Below are 16,840 nucleotides of genomic sequence, written 5' to 3'. Positions count from 1 at the left end.
AATCCACATAGATAAGCTACATCTGATTAAGTCTACATGGGTGAGCTTAATCTCAATAAGGTGGACTTACATTTGATTAACACACATAACTAATTATCATTAAGGGACTAAATCTCAATTAAGTGATCTAATATTTTATACATGAAGGGTGTTTAAGATATTGGATGTGGATTCAATGTGTAGATCCATTAACCCGGTTTATTAACATTAATGAGTTGTTAATGATGCATAAATTTTATGTGGATGGTCCTTATAGAATGAGCTTGATATATAAGTAAAAAAAGTACATTAATTAGAGCATCTTCTTTAAATCTTGAATTCAAGAGAGCTTCTGCTTTTCTCCATCCAGAAAGACTGGATTGTCACCCACTCTTATAGAAGATCATTCCGTACTTATAGGAACTCTAACGAATAGTAAAATCAATAGTTGATGTGATAGATTTAGGTTAGAACATTCGTCTGTCTTTGTTTTCTGTTTCTATCCAATGTAGCATTATGGATGATGATAATTAGATTCTTAGATGTATCATATGATTTTGTTATGATGTATCTATATTGCTTTTACTATAAGATTACAACTACTTAATATATTGTAACAATTATAAAACTATAATTGTTATAATATTATAACAGTTATGATTTTGTAATTACTATGATATAATTTTATCAATAATATTTATAATTGTTACCACGTAAATATTTTTATAAAAAGAATTAAAGAAGATGATCATTAAAAAAAAACTCATTTTTGAATTCTGCCAAAAACAAATAATTATAGCATTTACAACTCATGTTAATTTAATTTAATTTTATTATTATTATTTTTCGTACCGAAATTAATTTGTCAATTAGATGTAGTGTGAGAAACCCAACAAGTCGCTATCTACAAAGAAGCCAAAACCTAAACCCGAACGCCAAGCGCACCACGCACTTCCCGATTCCCCATTCTCTTCCTCCTCAAGTCAGACTATAAATTTTGGAGATCTGAGGTTTTCTTCTCCATCCAAAACCCCCCTTTTTCCCCATTTAATGCCCCCAAATCTCTCTCTCCTGGCGCAGCGAGTCAGCGGAGGAGTCGGTCGCCGCCCCCCTCTCCGCAATCCTCTGCAAAATCCTTCCTTTTTTTGCCCCCCTCCGATCTCCGCCGCATTAATTGCTCGCTTTCCTCGCGATCATCGTCTCCGCTGATCCGCTGATAATGGTGCTGCGCGTGCCCTCTGCCGACAAGGTGATCTCCGCCCGAGCCCCCCTCGCTGCTGCTGCTGCTGCTGTTGCTGCTGCGCATCATGTCAGCGCGCGCCTTTTGCAGAAGGAAAGGTCGCGGCTTTCGCTCTGCTTGTGCGCCCTTTGAAGCTTCGTTGTGAAATCGGGAGCTGTTGCTCGAGATGGAGGTGGATGGTGAAAAGATGCAAGATGAGGAGGGGTTGCTGTCTTCGGAGATTAAGAAACAACGGAAGAATCCGTCTCAGGTCCAGATCCTTGAGAACGCGTATGCAGGTGAGTGGCTCTCTTGCTTGTCATTCTTTTTTCAGCCACAAAATCTGATTTTTTCTTTTCCCCCCTTCTTCTCTTTTTCAATTGGTTGAAGAAGAAGAAGAAGAAGAAGAAGTTTGTCTTCCACTTCAGTCGACTTTTCTGTTTTTTCTGATTCGTACTCTTTTTGATCTGTTTAGCGGCATCGAATCCATCTGCTGCCGTCAAGGAAGACTTGGCCAAGTTGACTGGGTTGGACTACAAGCAAGTCCAATATTGGTTCGGCAATCGCAGATACATGGACAGACATGGCCCTCGGAGGTACAGATCCAGATTTGAGGGTGAAGAGAGATGCATGAATACGGATGGTTTTTGCAGTCCCAGCTTGAGTTACAACTCAATGTCATTTGCTGACTCCATGGCTGGAACTGAATCCTCAACTTGTAGGAAATCTGAGATGATGCAACCGTTGATGGCCGCAGGTCCAGTGGTGATGTCAGTTGATTTTGGCACACATTTGCCACGAGAGCTGCAAATGATCGTTCTACACGTTGAGAAAAAGCTAGGGCAGCCTGTGAGAAGCGATGGACCAATTCTTGGTGTTGAGTTTAAGCCTTTACCACCTGGTGCTTTTGAAGCTCCATTAGGTATCAAGATTATTCATGATCCTTTTTGTTGTTGACGGTTATTTTACCCATGCAAAGTAGCTAGGACAAAGACAACTACAAATCCCATATAGATCTTGCCGATTCTTTTCATAATAATGGTTCATGTTTGTTATTTGTGTTTGTTTATGAATATTACAGGTGTAGACAAAGCTTATTATTTCCAGCAATGGCAAAATTTTAATTATTGGTTGGAAAGACATGACACTGGCTCTAATATCCTATTTAATATATTCTTTTTGGTGTATTGTAAATAAGTGAAAAAGTTCTTGTATAGAAAATGTTGGCACATGGAGAATTTACTGGAGTGCATGCACTCCTTTCGTGTTCAGTTTGCTTATTGAGTTTTAAATGCCTACAAAGTACATATTAATACTTATGTTTCCCATTGCTGGCTTGATTGCATTATTAGAACCATATCTCTGACTTAGGCTGGTTATAAAAAAATGCAATCCACATCCCATGTCTGTGGTAAATTTGACTATGATGGCTTTTGAACAATTTCTGAACTTGAAGTTTAATTCCTTTCATGGATTCTCTGTAATTAACTTGGACTCTGGTTTGTTATCCTTTGTTTCCTAGTTTGAAGTTAACACAAACAAGGTGTTATATGCACATTTAAACCCAAATAAACCTTCTTAACTTTATATATGTAGAATATGGAGCCACACTATATTATATGTTATGGATATGCCAGTACTTACTGAAATATCCATTTCTAAATTTGTTGTCCTTTTAACTCTTTTAGTAGCTATAACTCTACAAATCATTTCCATTCTTGTTGCTTTAAGTTTCTGATCTCATCAATTGGAAAATGCAGCACAGCATAGGGTGCCACAGCAATCTTGTGATGGAAAAGTATCTGAAAGACAAACTATGAAATCAGTCAAGGTCTTCATCCCTCTCTTGGTTTAATAGATTACCTTTTTGCAACTTGATTGTTTATTTAGTGCCTTGAATTTGTTGATTGATATACAACAACAACAACAACAATCAACCTTATCCCACTAGATAGAGTCAGTTATATGGATCTTTTTATGTCATTGAGCTCTATCTCCTATTATATCATCATCTATACTTAAATAAATTTTATCTTGAATTTGTTGATTGATATGAAATAGAATTTTCAATCAGATATTAGCTACTACTCCTGGTTGGTTGAAAGCGCTACTTTTAGTTTGGCTTGTTAGACAAGAAATTTAATTGCAAAACGTTTATCTTTTTCCTTCTACAGCCGCACACTTCCTTGCCCACTTCTGATTGTTGTCTAGGGACAAACTTGTCTGATGGTGCAACACTGGTCAGTCGAGATGTTGATGCACTTAACCTTGATGGTTCTCCCAGGGATCTCCAGGAATATCAGTTTTTTCCAATACAACCGAGCTGGATAAATAGTAATGGAAGGGTGAAGAAGGCTTGCCTTTTATCTTCAGTAAATGATTCATTTTGTGAGATGCCACAACCATCTTCTGGAGGACAGAATTTCACTGAATATGGATATGCATCTTCAGCATCTCCTTGTCAAGGTCAGCAAGTAAATGGTACCAATCAATGTCCAAGAGACAAGAGAATGAGCATTTCTTCGGATTTAAGTGGCAAGCCAAAAGCCCCAAATCTGCTGTATGCAACAAGTACTGCTTTTGATCTTCAGTCCAGGAATCATCATTCTATGCAAGTGGACAATCAGCTTCTATCATCTGACAAAATGATTACCTGCCATCCCAATGAGTGCACAAGGGAGAAGGTATCTTGGGCCATGAATATGGTTTACCCTTTTTGGGGTTGACTTTCATTTATTGATAATTTTGATGTTGTATTCCCATAAACAAAGTTAAGCTAAGAGAGATAAATAGGATATGTTTAATAAATAAATACTATTTGGGTCAATTAAGAGATGCAACTTAGCTAGAACGTCAAATTTTCATATGGATACTTATCATTGTTGTCATCATCACTTCGTCATCATCAAGTTATGTTGGCCCCTCCATTTTAGTCGACTAGTGAATCTTATCCCTTCATTGAATTCAATGTGTATGTTAGGAATATTTAAATTAGTTAAATTATCTTTTACTCCCGACAACCAATGTTTTTTTTGGGCATCCCTCTGACTCTTACCCTTTCTTCTCTAATAGATTCTACTCTTAACTTCATTTTATATGATAACTGTGATGTTTACCTTAGATTATCCTGCCTTTTTTAAAAATATTTCTCTTCTTAAATGTTATTTGTAATTGCAGATACAATTATCGGTATCTACTGGTAGCAATGATAACCTGCAGCATGATTGTACAAAAACTCATACAACGATTGATTCTAAGAAAGAAAGGGATTCAAGTGTTGCTGATGTTGGACTTACCAAGTTAAGACAAGAGGATCATGGTCAAAGTGGAGATGATACTAGTGACCTTCAGAAGGGAAGAAGAAAATATCAAAACTCTACTGTAGTAGTTTTTGAGGAAGCAGACAACGGGAAATGTAAAAAGCGCATACAGGTTGGTTGTCGACGTGCATATGGTCGTTATTTTGTGAAGCCTCGAGCAACACCAAAGAGCAGTAATATAATTGAAGGAGATTCAAGGATGAGCTATTTCAGCAATAATTGTGCCAGAACTCTCATTGCTGAATGGATTGAACGAGAAAAAAAGGCGGTTTATCTTGAACATGACAATGAGAATGCTCTCTCATGGTCCACTGGATCTGATTCAACTTGTAGTGAAGGATTTGATGATCTGGTAACTGAAATTGGAAACTGTGATGCCCAGATCAAATCTGCTGATCATTGTGTCATGTATACAAAAGGGGATGCTGTACACAAGAATCAGAATGGGCGGGAAGTCATGGATGTTGATCAGAATATCATGGATGATGAGGATGGTACCGATGAGGAAGGCTATAATGAAATGAAAGAGGATGCTGGGTTCAAGGATACGGCTTCACCTCTCTCTTCAGAGCAGACTGTTTAGCATGCACATGCAAATCTGTAAATATGGAAAAACCCATTGCATTGAATTGCTATTGCCTTTGGTCTTTTTCTTGAATTCTTGTTTTCTGGACGGCTATGGTGCTGTCTACTTGCTCGAACTGCTTTATATTGAAGAGGAAGGAAATATAGTTTGGTCAAAGGGACATTCAGCAATTGCTTTGCTCTAGCAGCTGGTTAGCATTCTACCTTGGAAGCTATTTCTGGTATCAGTGTCAAAGTAGCCAAAGGTATTGTAGCTTGTACAGATTACGGTTCTGTTATTCTCATCGCGTGAAACTATTCCGCTATGCTGTTGAATAGCTTTCTTATGGTGCTTCTAACAGCAAGCATTGATAACCTTATGCATAGCCATTGCCTTCTTTGGTCAAGGAAGACACAGCAGCATGTACACAGAAATGTATCCTCATGTGAGGGAAGATCGACCAATTGTGTATGTATCAGGTTTGCATTAACATTAAGGAAATTCTGACTAAATAAATCTCACATAGCCAGTCAGCAGCTAACTTTTTATATCAAGGATATGCTTCCCATGGTATTATGATTTAATTGTTCGGGAAGAGACTCCATCCTTATTAAAGTTAAAATGAGCCTGCAACTTCAACTAGAATGTCTAAGGGGCAGCATTCTCCACTCTCTCCTTGTAAGGCCACGAAGAAGATGAGATTCAAAATGATATAGTGGTACCACGAGATTGTGATTGCTCAGTATCTCGGTATGAAAGATTTTAGACGCCATGTCACTTTCACGAACACCATGTCAACAATTTGTAATCGGTTGATACATTGTACCAGTAAATTATGCTTATTAACTTGATTTCTTCTTGTGTATGTAATATCAGTTGAGTCGACCATTTTACTTCATTGTTTATGCCACCTTAGTTCAGGTTGAAGCAGGATAAAAGAGCTGTGCACCTCGATACATTTGAAGAAAAACAAGTGAGGACTTTGTTCTGCATTGCGAATATCAGTATAATTTCTAACAATTTCTCTCTTTCTCAGTACTTGTTCTTGCTCTTTGAAAAAAATTCTTTCTTCCATATGCATATGAAATTTCCAAGTTTGCCATCATTTTAATCTTAAGTGCCCTCGTGCACTAGTATCAGTTGCTGTGCCTGTAAGATGCAAATTTTCCCATTAGTGTTGTAAGGATCATGGAAGTTTAGGACCCCAAACAGCATCTGAATGTCCTAAAGCACAATCGTAAGACTGTTAAAAACAATGCAAACTTGGTTGCAGACAGGCATCCATCTTGTGTGAGTGTTAGTGTTCCTCCCGAGCTCTGCCATGGCTTCGGCTGCTGCCGGCAGCATCACCATCATCTGTATGTAGATCTAGATGGTTAGTGTTACTAGAATTTAAGGCGATCAGTTGGTGCATAAAATAAGGAGTTACATCAGTATGGAAATCCTTGGACTTTTATTCTTGTGCGACGAGGGCACGATTTCACTATAGCAGTTCTCCGTCATTTGTTTTTTTTATAATTTTTTACCTTAGTAGTGCCTCGTCAGAATTTATAAAATTACACATCTATCCCACTAATGCAGTATGCATATATCATATCTATCTTCCGACACATGCATTGCCTCCTACACAATTATAACAACAACATTTTCGTAACTATTATAACTATAATTATTTTTCACGTTGTTTTGTAGCTGATACAACTATCATCTTTTTCATGTTGTAGCGCAGTTACAGTTGCATAGCTACTACAACTACTATGAATCCGTAGCTGATATAACTATATAGTAAACTTTTGAATGTCGCAAATTTTGATTTAGATATAAGAATGAAATAATTTTTTTTATTTTTAAAATTATAAATCTCTGAACATCTTATTATATCTTTTATTGTAACATCCTAGTAACTATGAGATATAGATGCTTTAACATTAAGCGAAATTATTTTAATTTAATCAAAATTATAACAGATAGAGCACAAGTATACAGCTTTTTAATATTTCAGAGCAGAATCAGAGAGATTGCTAAAGGTGATGATTTTACCTTTTCTCCAAGAAAGCTATTTAACAACTTAGTTAAATTTTTTAAAACTTAAGTTAACAACTACAGTCGTAGTTGTGATCATGTTAAAATGATTTTGACTATGCGTGATTTTAATTAAATTTGAGTAATTTTAATCAAAGTGATAAAAAAATTATAATTATAATGCTTTATTTGTTATAATTTCATTATGATTATAATTGCTACAAAGTAATTATGATCATAATTACTCATTTTAATCAAAGTAATTTTAATAAGTTGAAATAATTTTAATTAAATTGGATCATTTTTTTAATTTACTTTAATAATTGAAATAGTTAGAATCATAGTTACCACAATAACAACTACCATAAAATTATGGAGCATAACTTTTTTTTTAGTAAACGAAGATGATATTTAGTTTAAAAAAAATCCAAAAAATCGTTCACTCAGATGATTCAAGTAATAGCTTTGATCCATTAGAAGCTTCAATTTAGAATTGTAAATGTAATTTTTCAAAATTAAGATGAAATTATTATTATTATTATTATTATTATTATTATTATTATTATTATTATTATTATTATTCGGCACAGGTTATCATTATTTAGAACTATACATGTTACTATTATTTAGAACTATTCACCTTCAAAATTAGTCAGCGTAACTTAGATAATTAGTGTCAACTAATAATAATCATAATAATAATTACGCCGACTAATCTTGAAAGCGATCAGTTCAGTCTCACGAAAATTTCTTACTAGCCATCATAATAAATCGAGAAACGCTCGCAATGGATAACCCATCGACACAACGTTCTTAGATTAACCACTCATTAAAAAAAATTCTTCCGTTAATTCACAAGTTGAGACTCGATCCTTAAATATCTGAAAAACTGAGAAAACATCCTATCATTGCACCATTACCCTTGGGGCAACTAAGATGAAATTATTATTATTTTTAAATTTATTCTAAATATCTAACTTACGCCGATTAATTTTAAGAATAACTGGCTCGATCCTACGAAAATTTTCCACCGACTATCAAAATAAATCAGAAAGCATTCACAACGAACGACCTATTACCCAGCATTCTTAGATTGGCCACCTATTAAGAAAAATTCATTCATTCATTCAACGAAATTGAGACCCCATCTTTAGATGAAATTAAAAAGGCACCTCCCGCTACACCATTGTCCCATGGCAACTAAGATTAAATTATTGCGTCATGTTGTGGACGTTATGTTAAAATGGAACAATCTTGCATGCCCTATAAGTAGATTATTGCATTCCATAGGCCTGATTCGCCTCATAATAATGATTAATGAGCTCCTCGCCCGCTTTGTTAAGCCATGCTATGCGAAAAACTTAATCTCACTTACGATACGGCATTCGAACTTCTACTGAAAACTACATTTCCAAAACCGAGTGGTGAGGCTGCAGAGAGCGTCCCCAGCTCATGAAGGAGTACAAAATAGAGAAGTCGATAAATCAATGCTCAATTACTCAAACGATCATGAGTGACCAATAAGGGAGTCAATAAAATCGATGCTCCAAAGATAAGTAAAAGAAACTCGATTCCTCAATCAAAAGTGAAGATAAAGATACAACTATTTCTTACTAATCGAAAGGCGCAATAAGAGAAAAGGATAACAAAGAAACTGTGAAAAAGATGACTAAAACGAAGAAGAAACTGTATAAAAGAGAGCTCATCCTTGTTTCAGCAAATTCAATTGTTAACAAAATTTAATATCTATTTAGAGTAGTTCTCTCTTAAGAGCAAACTGGTAAATTTCAACTAAGTAGCATGCAGGGTGGTAAAAACAATGGAAATTGAACAAACCTAGACGCTAACGTTTACTCAATGGATAGATCGAAAAGGGCAAGAAAGTGAAGGAATGGGAAATAAAAATGCTTACATTCAACATAAGTATATCTATGGATGCACTTTCAGTCGGGATTTAAGAACAAGAGCATTCTGCACACGCTTGCGCCTTCTACCAATCATGATGACTCGGCAGGATTTGCATGTTTTCTAGTCTTCTTGCGTGTTTTTGTTGACCGTCTGCTAGCAGAAGAAAGAAACCAACTTGAGAAAAAAAAAGTTCACGATCTCTGCCAAAACTCCATTGCAATGCAAGGCGGTATTGTATAGCGGTAACGATATTCAAGCTAAGAGTAAGCATCAATTGGGGAAGGGAATACCTCTTGGTGGATTTTTCAGCAGCAGCAACACCCTTCGTTAATGTGTTTATACTTCGTTTCTTGGTGGATTTTTCAGCAGCAGCAACCCCCTTCATTAATGTGTTTACATCAACTGATCGCTCATGCATGATCTTATCATGATAAAACTTGCTTCCGATCTCTGTTATTTCTTCCTCTACTTCTTCCAGTGTCTGGTCCACGTTAAGCTTGATCTGGCCATTTCTAATAACGGTGACACTAAATCCATTGGCTTTGGCTTCTCTAAAAGCATCCTGCAATGAATTTATCAGTTTCATAAGTGACATCAATACTTCTAAGCATGGTTACAGAAGAATCACTGGGAAGAAAACGCACTGTAAATTTGGCTATCAATTTATATCACAACAACAAGACCTCTTAAGCTGATCAGATCATTTGAACAAGGCTCTTAAAATTGATTTAAAATTTTCATAGTGAGGAACTCAGTCCAATGGTCTCCAGACAGGAGTAGCAGGGAGAAGATGATTTATGTAAGTTTGCTATTAGTGATGTACTAAAAGTGCTTTGGTGCTAACAAGCACTAATGGAGCAATTCTAATGCCCACAAGACAGGAGCAAGTCAGGCAGACGGAAAGCTTCGACTCCATCTTTCAGTTATATTTGGTACAAAATATTCAAAACTAGCAACTTGCAGTCTTAAACATTTCTCACAATCACCCAAACATGATCAACACATTCAACATAGGATGTTGCACTGGGTTCTCAGTAACCTACGATTTCTTGACAGACAATTTTCCATGCATATGAGTCTAAACACAAGAAAGCATATAAAATTTAAGAACATAGAGCCTATCCCAGAATGAGATGTCATTTTTGGGGATTAGGAAGTCAAGAACTGTGCATCATCTTCCAAGTTCTCATAAACAAAAAATAGAAAGTAGTGCATCTCAATTTGAGGTTGCCTATAGGAACTGCACTTGTTTCCCATCACAAACAGCAGCAGACGAAGCTTATTTTCTGAAAAAAAAAAAAAGAAAATTAGGGTCTATGCATACAGTTCATGAGACTCCAATTTTGGTTCATTCGTGCCAGCACCAAGAGGTAGACAATTCTCTTTATAGGTATTGAGAAAAGAAGTATTTAATTAGACCCTTTAATAGTAGTTTGAGCTATTGAGATACATAATTGATAAATAAAGTTTCACATGTATCAGCATCAAAGTTCAATGTTCAAATCTTACCTATCAAAGTAATGTAAACTCAGTATTAAGGTCTCTCATAACAGCTAGATAGATCTTCCAATTTACACACCAGCTCTTATGTAGGATTGTCATGCTAGAGAAGATCAGGAAAGAGGCTTGGCCAAGAAGGATTGCAATACGGTATCTCTCTCTACTGCCATTATTCAAGGTTGGCAGGCAAAGATCTCGTTTCTTGATCCCAAGGCCTTATGTATTGCGCTTGAAATTTGCGTTCACATTATCAGATGTTGCCATGTGTCCGAGCCATGACATTAACCATGAGACAGACATCAACTATGTCAGGTTGGGCCACAAATTGATGACGTGGTGAGTTTGAAGGAGGCAGGCCACTATTACAAAGGCGACAGAACAGGGTCATGGTGGGATATGCATTGAGCTTCCATTGCTCAAAACTAAGTGGTGTGCCACTTGAGCCGTGCACTGTTTATCTTGTCCTGGCTTCTTCCACAAGGCACCACGAGACTATAAATCTCTTCACAAATGAACTGGGACGATTGGATGGAAAACTTCAAGAATCCCATTAGCACTTTAAAATTTAAGTTGTCCAGCTGTCAAGTAGCTTCTACAAAATCTATTCACAAACCTGGTAAGGAACTAGCCACTACCTTGCATGGACTCCATGAGGCTCTTAGCATTGTGTCCTTTCCGCCAACTATATAAAGTACACTTCAAAGCTGCAGGTCAGCTTGTCGAATTTGACAATCAGGCCCATGAGTAGGTGCAACTGAACCACTTATGTGTCCTTTCTCATAACATAGTAGGGAAGACCAAGCACATTACTTGTGTTGGTCATCCCATACATGAGCATCCTTGTATGCACCCACATGTTCGGTCAAGTCAAAGTTCCCATCATACGTGTACATACCAAGTACTTGGATTTCTTCGAGATAGGCTTCTCCTAGATCCCATATGAGTAAGTTCGCTGCAGCCAATGCCTCCACTCTACTGGGTTCAGAGTGGCAGGTCAGGAAGATGTTTGTCTCATCCCTCCAAAGCGGAGTGGGCCATACCCTACTGGGTACCTCGAACTCCTCTTCTAACCTATAGCTGGCCATGCCTTGAGCCTCTTTCCACCATGTTGTTCATCAATCAGAGTTGTGAATTCATGCAGATCCAAAGTTGCCTTGTCAACTGTTCCTTTGAGGTTAATGGCTCGATATGAAATAACCACTCCGAGTTCACTGATCGATGTGGTCCTTCTCTCCAAAATTCCACATCCACTGTGTTCCCCTTACCTAGTGCACTAATCTGTTAAGGTCTCGTATAACATAGGTAGACCTTGATTAAGGCACTGGAGTAGGTCTTATATAGGGAGATTAGGATGGCTGAGGAGGGTTATAATGGGGCGTCACTATCTACTACCACTATTTATGACAGCAGGTGAAGATCCCATTTGTTATTCCAAAGGTCTAATTATAAGCTTTGGAATTTGTCTTCACACTATGAGATGTTGCTGCATGCTCAGGCCATACCATCACCTAGAGATAGGAAATAGTTGGGTTGACGTCAGGTTGGACCATGGATTGGCAACATAGCAGATTTAAAGGAGGCGAGCCCATTATTATGAAGGTGGCGCAACGGGTTCATGGTGACACTCAAGATTCAATTGCTTGAAATAAAGTTGTGTGATTATCCTCTGTCACCCACCTACACTTGGAGGAGTATTAAGAATATAAATAATTGGTTCATGATTAGTCATTCAACTTTAATAATATTTTTGCACAAAACATCATATATAGTGTGCTCATAAGAAAAAGAATGTCAGAACAATTTTATAAAATCAACTACAAAATAAGTGAAATTACAAAAAAACATGGTTAAATACAGATACTAGAAATTTTGCTACCTTTGGAGGCCGAGCAACAACAAAAGCTTTACCACTTCCAAGCATATCCATGTGTGCCTGTAAAATATAGCAGAAGTTCTTAGAGTCTCCCGCATCCTCAAAAGCAATCACATGATATTGCTTCGGGTTCAGTTCAAGATCCGCTGCCATTTCGAGTGAATAAAATCCCACTTTTGGAACACCTTCTTCAATAGTATAGAGTTCAAGGCACTGTAGACAGTAATTTGAATCAGAAATAAATAGTAAGCACCTGGCAATGACAGTAAAATCAAAATGACTAGACGAATAGCTTATGAATTCTATGAAACTAACAAGGTCAAATAATCATTTACCAGAACACATGGAAGATCTAGCCACCATAAGTAATCTTCTTCTTTTTCTTCAGCATATTCTCTGTATTTGCTGACAACTGCTGGTACACCGAACATTTCAACTTCCCGTTTAACCTTCTCCAATTTCTTTTCAATGTACCTACGCCTTCTTGTGGGCATCTTTTTCATCAAGTCAGCCATATCTTGAGTATCTTTCTCAGTGATCCATCTGTCCAAATCCTTTCCCATCTCTCTCATAATGGCTTTAATGTCCGGATCTTTCTCTGCATTATAAACTTCAAGGAAACCTTGTGACCATTTCTTGGTATGTTGCCAATGTTCTTTTCCATTCTTTTTTCCTGGTCTTATATTACCATCACTGCTCTCAATTACTGATTTAGATTTCATGGAAGATGCATCTAGTGACAACCTTCTGATGCCATCGACTGAAGAACTGGAAACGCCCTCAGAATTTGGCAAATTTTCTGTTTTTTGAAGCTTGATTTCTGCGGCATCCTCCTTAGTAAAGATTGGTTTTTGATATCTAAGAAATTCAGGATTTCTGTCAACTGGAGGGGCTTTCCAGCGGGGAATTATTTTTTCCAGTGGATCATTCAAGCTGATACCATCTGATTAAGGAAACAGAAAAATAGAAATACAATAAATCCACAATATTTATCTGAACTTAATAAAGTTTAGATTACATGACATGGAATTACAAGAAATGGATATAAACACCTGCTCCATAATCTAGGTTTTCAATTCTGGAGTGTACCCATTCATGGGCACGTAAAAGCTCTCCATTCACCTTTTCAACTTTGCTTTCTAATCCCTTGAAGAAGAGAATCTTATCTTCAGCATCCATAGAATCAAAAGGATCCTTACCTGCCAGTTCATTGTCTCGAACCTGAAATACAATTCGATGCAACCTTTCATCATTCATCCATTCAAGTTCATTGTCAATGTCTGTCAACCTCAGTTCACTAATTTGGGCACTCAAATTTGGTTGCTGTTGCATATTCTCTTTCGCTATCATGTAATTTTCCTTGAAGCCAGTCCTTATTTTAGCAATCACTGGCTCCAATTCCTGAAAGTTCTCTTCAATCCAACTCCTTCCAGCATTTAGTTGTTTTCCTTCATCAGCAAAGCCAATCTCACTAGAATTAGTACTTGAATTTCTTGGACTACTGGTGTTCTGACCTTTAGTTGAAACATCAAAAGCATTGGTAGCAGACTGTGGTGGTTCTAATTCTCCTAACATATCACCAAATTTAAGATTAGTATCCAGTGTTTCTGTAATGGACTGCAAAGAAGGGTCAAAACCTGATAGAGTAGAACTTTCATCTTGATCAAACTTGGATGTTCCCACCACCTTACTTTCTGTAACTAGAGCAGATTTATCAACTGGAATTTCTGACTCGTTAAATTCAAACTGAAGCCGCTGTGTCTCTTCAGTAAACTTGTTCATGTCCTTCAGACCAACTAGCTCTTGGGGTTGACCTAGTTTATCATCTTTAAGAGGATTCGTACTCAATGTCTTCACCTCATAAGTACTGGTTGCAGGGTATTCTAATTTTAATTTGTCATTCAAAGTGCATCCATCCCTCTGATCCTCCACAACTTTTTGTTCCTCACTCAGATCCCTTATTTCTGGAGTGCTTGAATCAGTTTGCAAATCAACACTGTTTACAGCCTCAATAAACATCTCTCTCGAATTCAATTTGACACCAGTCTTAGAATCAAAAGGTTCAAAAGATCCACTAACACTGCTGTCTGTGACAAACAGTTGATCAGTATCATCAGACAAACCATCAAAAATTCCCCCTCTCATTTTGTAATTCTCCATATCCATAGTTACCTTACTTTTCATAGCATCATTCACATTTCCTTTATTTATGGAAAAATTATCTACAGTAGGTCTTTTAAGAATAGGAGCAGTAATAGAGCCATCATCATAGAGATCCTTGCATGAATCAACATGGAAATTTTCTGATGTTTCAACCAAATTAAGGTCTTCACTGGTTCCAGGACTTTCGTTATTCATACCTTTATCCTTATACAAGTGATTCAATGAACTAACTCCGGCTGATTGCCCCCCATCTTGCACTTCTTTGTCAGACTGTAACATATCATATAGCACAACATCTCTTTTGGCAAGGTATTCCCTAGCTTCCTTAACTGATGTTATGATTCTTGGTTTATTTTCAGATCCACTTCTAGTGCAAACTTCAGTTGAGTTACTACTGTTTATTCTCTCTTCAGCAGCAGAACTATGCAAGGCATTCTCTATGTTTTTGGTGTCAACATTATTTGATCGAGCTCCGCTTGAATATCTTATTGCTTCCTTCTGGCGGTCATCGTCATTGTTAATTCTGTTATCATTATCTTGTAGTGAACTTGATGATTCTTGATAGCTAGTACTGCTTAAATGTTCAGGACTATTATTTCCAGACAAGTCCTTGGTCTTTCTATCCACATGAAACTCAATGCCAGTATCTTGATGCATATGTGGATTCTTCATGTAAGTTATATCAACATTTGAAGCTTCGCCATTAGATTCAATTTCTAAAACAACATTCTTCGTATTAACAAGACGTGATTTATAATCATTTCGTGACACAGAATCAACGTCGATTTTCTTAGAAGTTTCTGGTTCAGAAATATCCTGCTGCTCTTGTTCTCTTATCCTCCTTGCCATTTCTCTAATTTCTTTTACTTTCTCATTAAAATCAGGAGTTTGGACATATAAGTCACTAGATGAATTTATCATGAATGATTTCTCTGATGATGTTTTTGCTTCGATAATGCTCTTCATTAGTTCATTCTGATCCAACTGTGGCCTATTGAACACAGGCAACTCAGGTGTATCATCAAGAACTTTGACGCTCCCCTTCTCTATATCCTCCCTCTCCATCCGAAGCTTTATCTTTCTCCTCAGCATTTCCGCCTCTTCCCTAGACAATTCTACTTGCTCATTCTGCACAAACAACTTCATTGTAGCCCACAGAACGCAGAAACCACATAACAATGTGAAAGCCCTATTAGGAAACATCTTCAAAATTGGCTGAACCTGAAGAGAGACTGAACGAAGACCTTCAGAAAAAGATGATTTCTTTTCATGTGGAATAAACTTAACCACTGAACTATTTTTGGGAAGTGCATACTCTCCACTCTCTATCATTCTAGCAATAAGATTTGCACGAAAAATCTTAGAATTTGTAACAGTAGACTCCTCCAACTCATCCTTCTCTTCAAGAGACCATGCATGGACTCTGCTTCTTTTAATGATTTCATCCTCATTCACAAAGACATTAACAACCTTCTTATCCGAATCTAGATAAATCGTAAATATATGACCGGCCCCTACTCCCCAAAACTCTGAATCCACCTTGTACTGGTCAACCCAATTCTCCAATTTATCCTGCAAAGCAGATTTAGTTTCTGGCAAACTCCCACCCTCGAAGCATAGTTCTTTGCTCACTTCATTCTTGCCCTCAGCATCCATCTGTGTGCAAAATCCCTCCGCTTGATGTTTGCCATCCTCGGACAGCTCCAAATCAGTAACTGAATCCAGAGAGTCAGGAACTCTACGCACCTGCTCTACAGGAGAAGGAAGAAGCTTATCCCTCAGCGTGTTGCGCCGCTGCCTCAACGGCCGTTGTAGTCGTGCTGAAATTTTCAGAATTCCACCACTGCTGTTCCTAGCAATGCACGGGCAGCTCCAAGATGGGAATTTTCGGAAAAGAACGGAAGAGCTTCCGCCTTCTGTCAGCTGATTCTTCTTCAACGGAGCCGATACGGAAGGAACTGACCTGGAGGAAGAGAGTCTGCAGAAAAAGTTGGTACCTTTGAGCCATACCGCGGCGGAGGCATCCATGGGAGGAGGCTTCCAGGCCTTGTGGGAGTTGTCCTGGTGAGGGAAGACTGCGCATGAACGGATCGACGGATTGCGGAGGGCGGCAACGGGAGCGCCGGCGGAGGAGATGTTAAAACCCCGACATAAATCACCCGGATTAGGGCGAAGATGGGGCGATCAGATTGGGTCGTGTCAAACCACATTTTCAATGAATTTGATCATTCATATTCAATTTTCAAGTTATCATTCTTTTATTCGCCCATAAGAGCAAAAATTTTGCGACA

The 16,840-nt window shown here is 37.6% G+C and overlaps 2 protein-coding genes across 6 annotated transcripts; one reads left to right on the top strand and one right to left on the bottom strand.

Moving 5' to 3' along the window:
• Nucleotides 1-910: 910 nt before the first annotated feature.
• LOC122018589 lies at nt 911-5,934 on the top strand. The gene is made up of 5 exons (XM_042575957.1): nt 911-1,497; nt 1,674-2,120; nt 2,959-3,029; nt 3,373-3,882; nt 4,376-5,934. The coding sequence occupies exons 1-5, from the start codon at nt 1,386-1,388 to the stop codon at nt 5,099-5,101; spliced, it is 1,866 nt and encodes a 621-aa protein (XP_042431891.1). The 5' UTR covers nt 911-1,385; the 3' UTR covers nt 5,102-5,934.
• A 222-nt stretch (nt 5,935-6,156) lies between these two features.
• Nucleotides 6,157-16,757, bottom strand: LOC122018588. 5 transcript variants are annotated; one of them, XR_006121830.1, is made up of 6 exons: nt 13,439-16,757; nt 12,722-13,329; nt 12,390-12,599; nt 9,304-9,575; nt 9,018-9,166; nt 6,157-6,439 (listed from the first exon to the last, which is right to left on the bottom strand). XR_006121830.1 is itself a non-coding variant. In XM_042575954.1 (6 exons), exons 1-6 carry the CDS (start codon nt 16,575-16,577, stop codon nt 9,103-9,105), a joined length of 4,224 nt encoding a protein of 1,407 aa, XP_042431888.1. In that variant the 5' UTR covers nt 16,578-16,757; the 3' UTR covers nt 8,793-9,102. The 5 variants fall into 5 exon arrangements, 4 of the variants coding, with proteins under 4 accessions (XP_042431888.1, XP_042431889.1, XP_042431886.1 ...); XM_042575954.1 differs by lacking the exon at nt 6,157-6,439 and having other exon boundaries at nt 8,793-9,166; nt 13,439-13,954; nt 14,024-16,757; XM_042575955.1 differs by lacking the exon at nt 6,157-6,439 and having other exon boundaries at nt 8,793-9,166; nt 13,439-16,205; nt 16,296-16,757.
• Between the last annotated feature and the right edge of the window lie 83 nt (nt 16,758-16,840).

Source organism: Zingiber officinale, chromosome 9A (assembly GCF_018446385.1).
Source record: "Zingiber officinale cultivar Zhangliang chromosome 9A, Zo_v1.1, whole genome shotgun sequence".
NCBI classification, from domain to species: Eukaryota; Viridiplantae; Streptophyta; class Magnoliopsida; order Zingiberales; family Zingiberaceae; genus Zingiber; species Zingiber officinale.
Note: the sequence above shows the minus strand (reverse complement) of the source record. Positions and strands in the feature narration are given on the sequence as shown.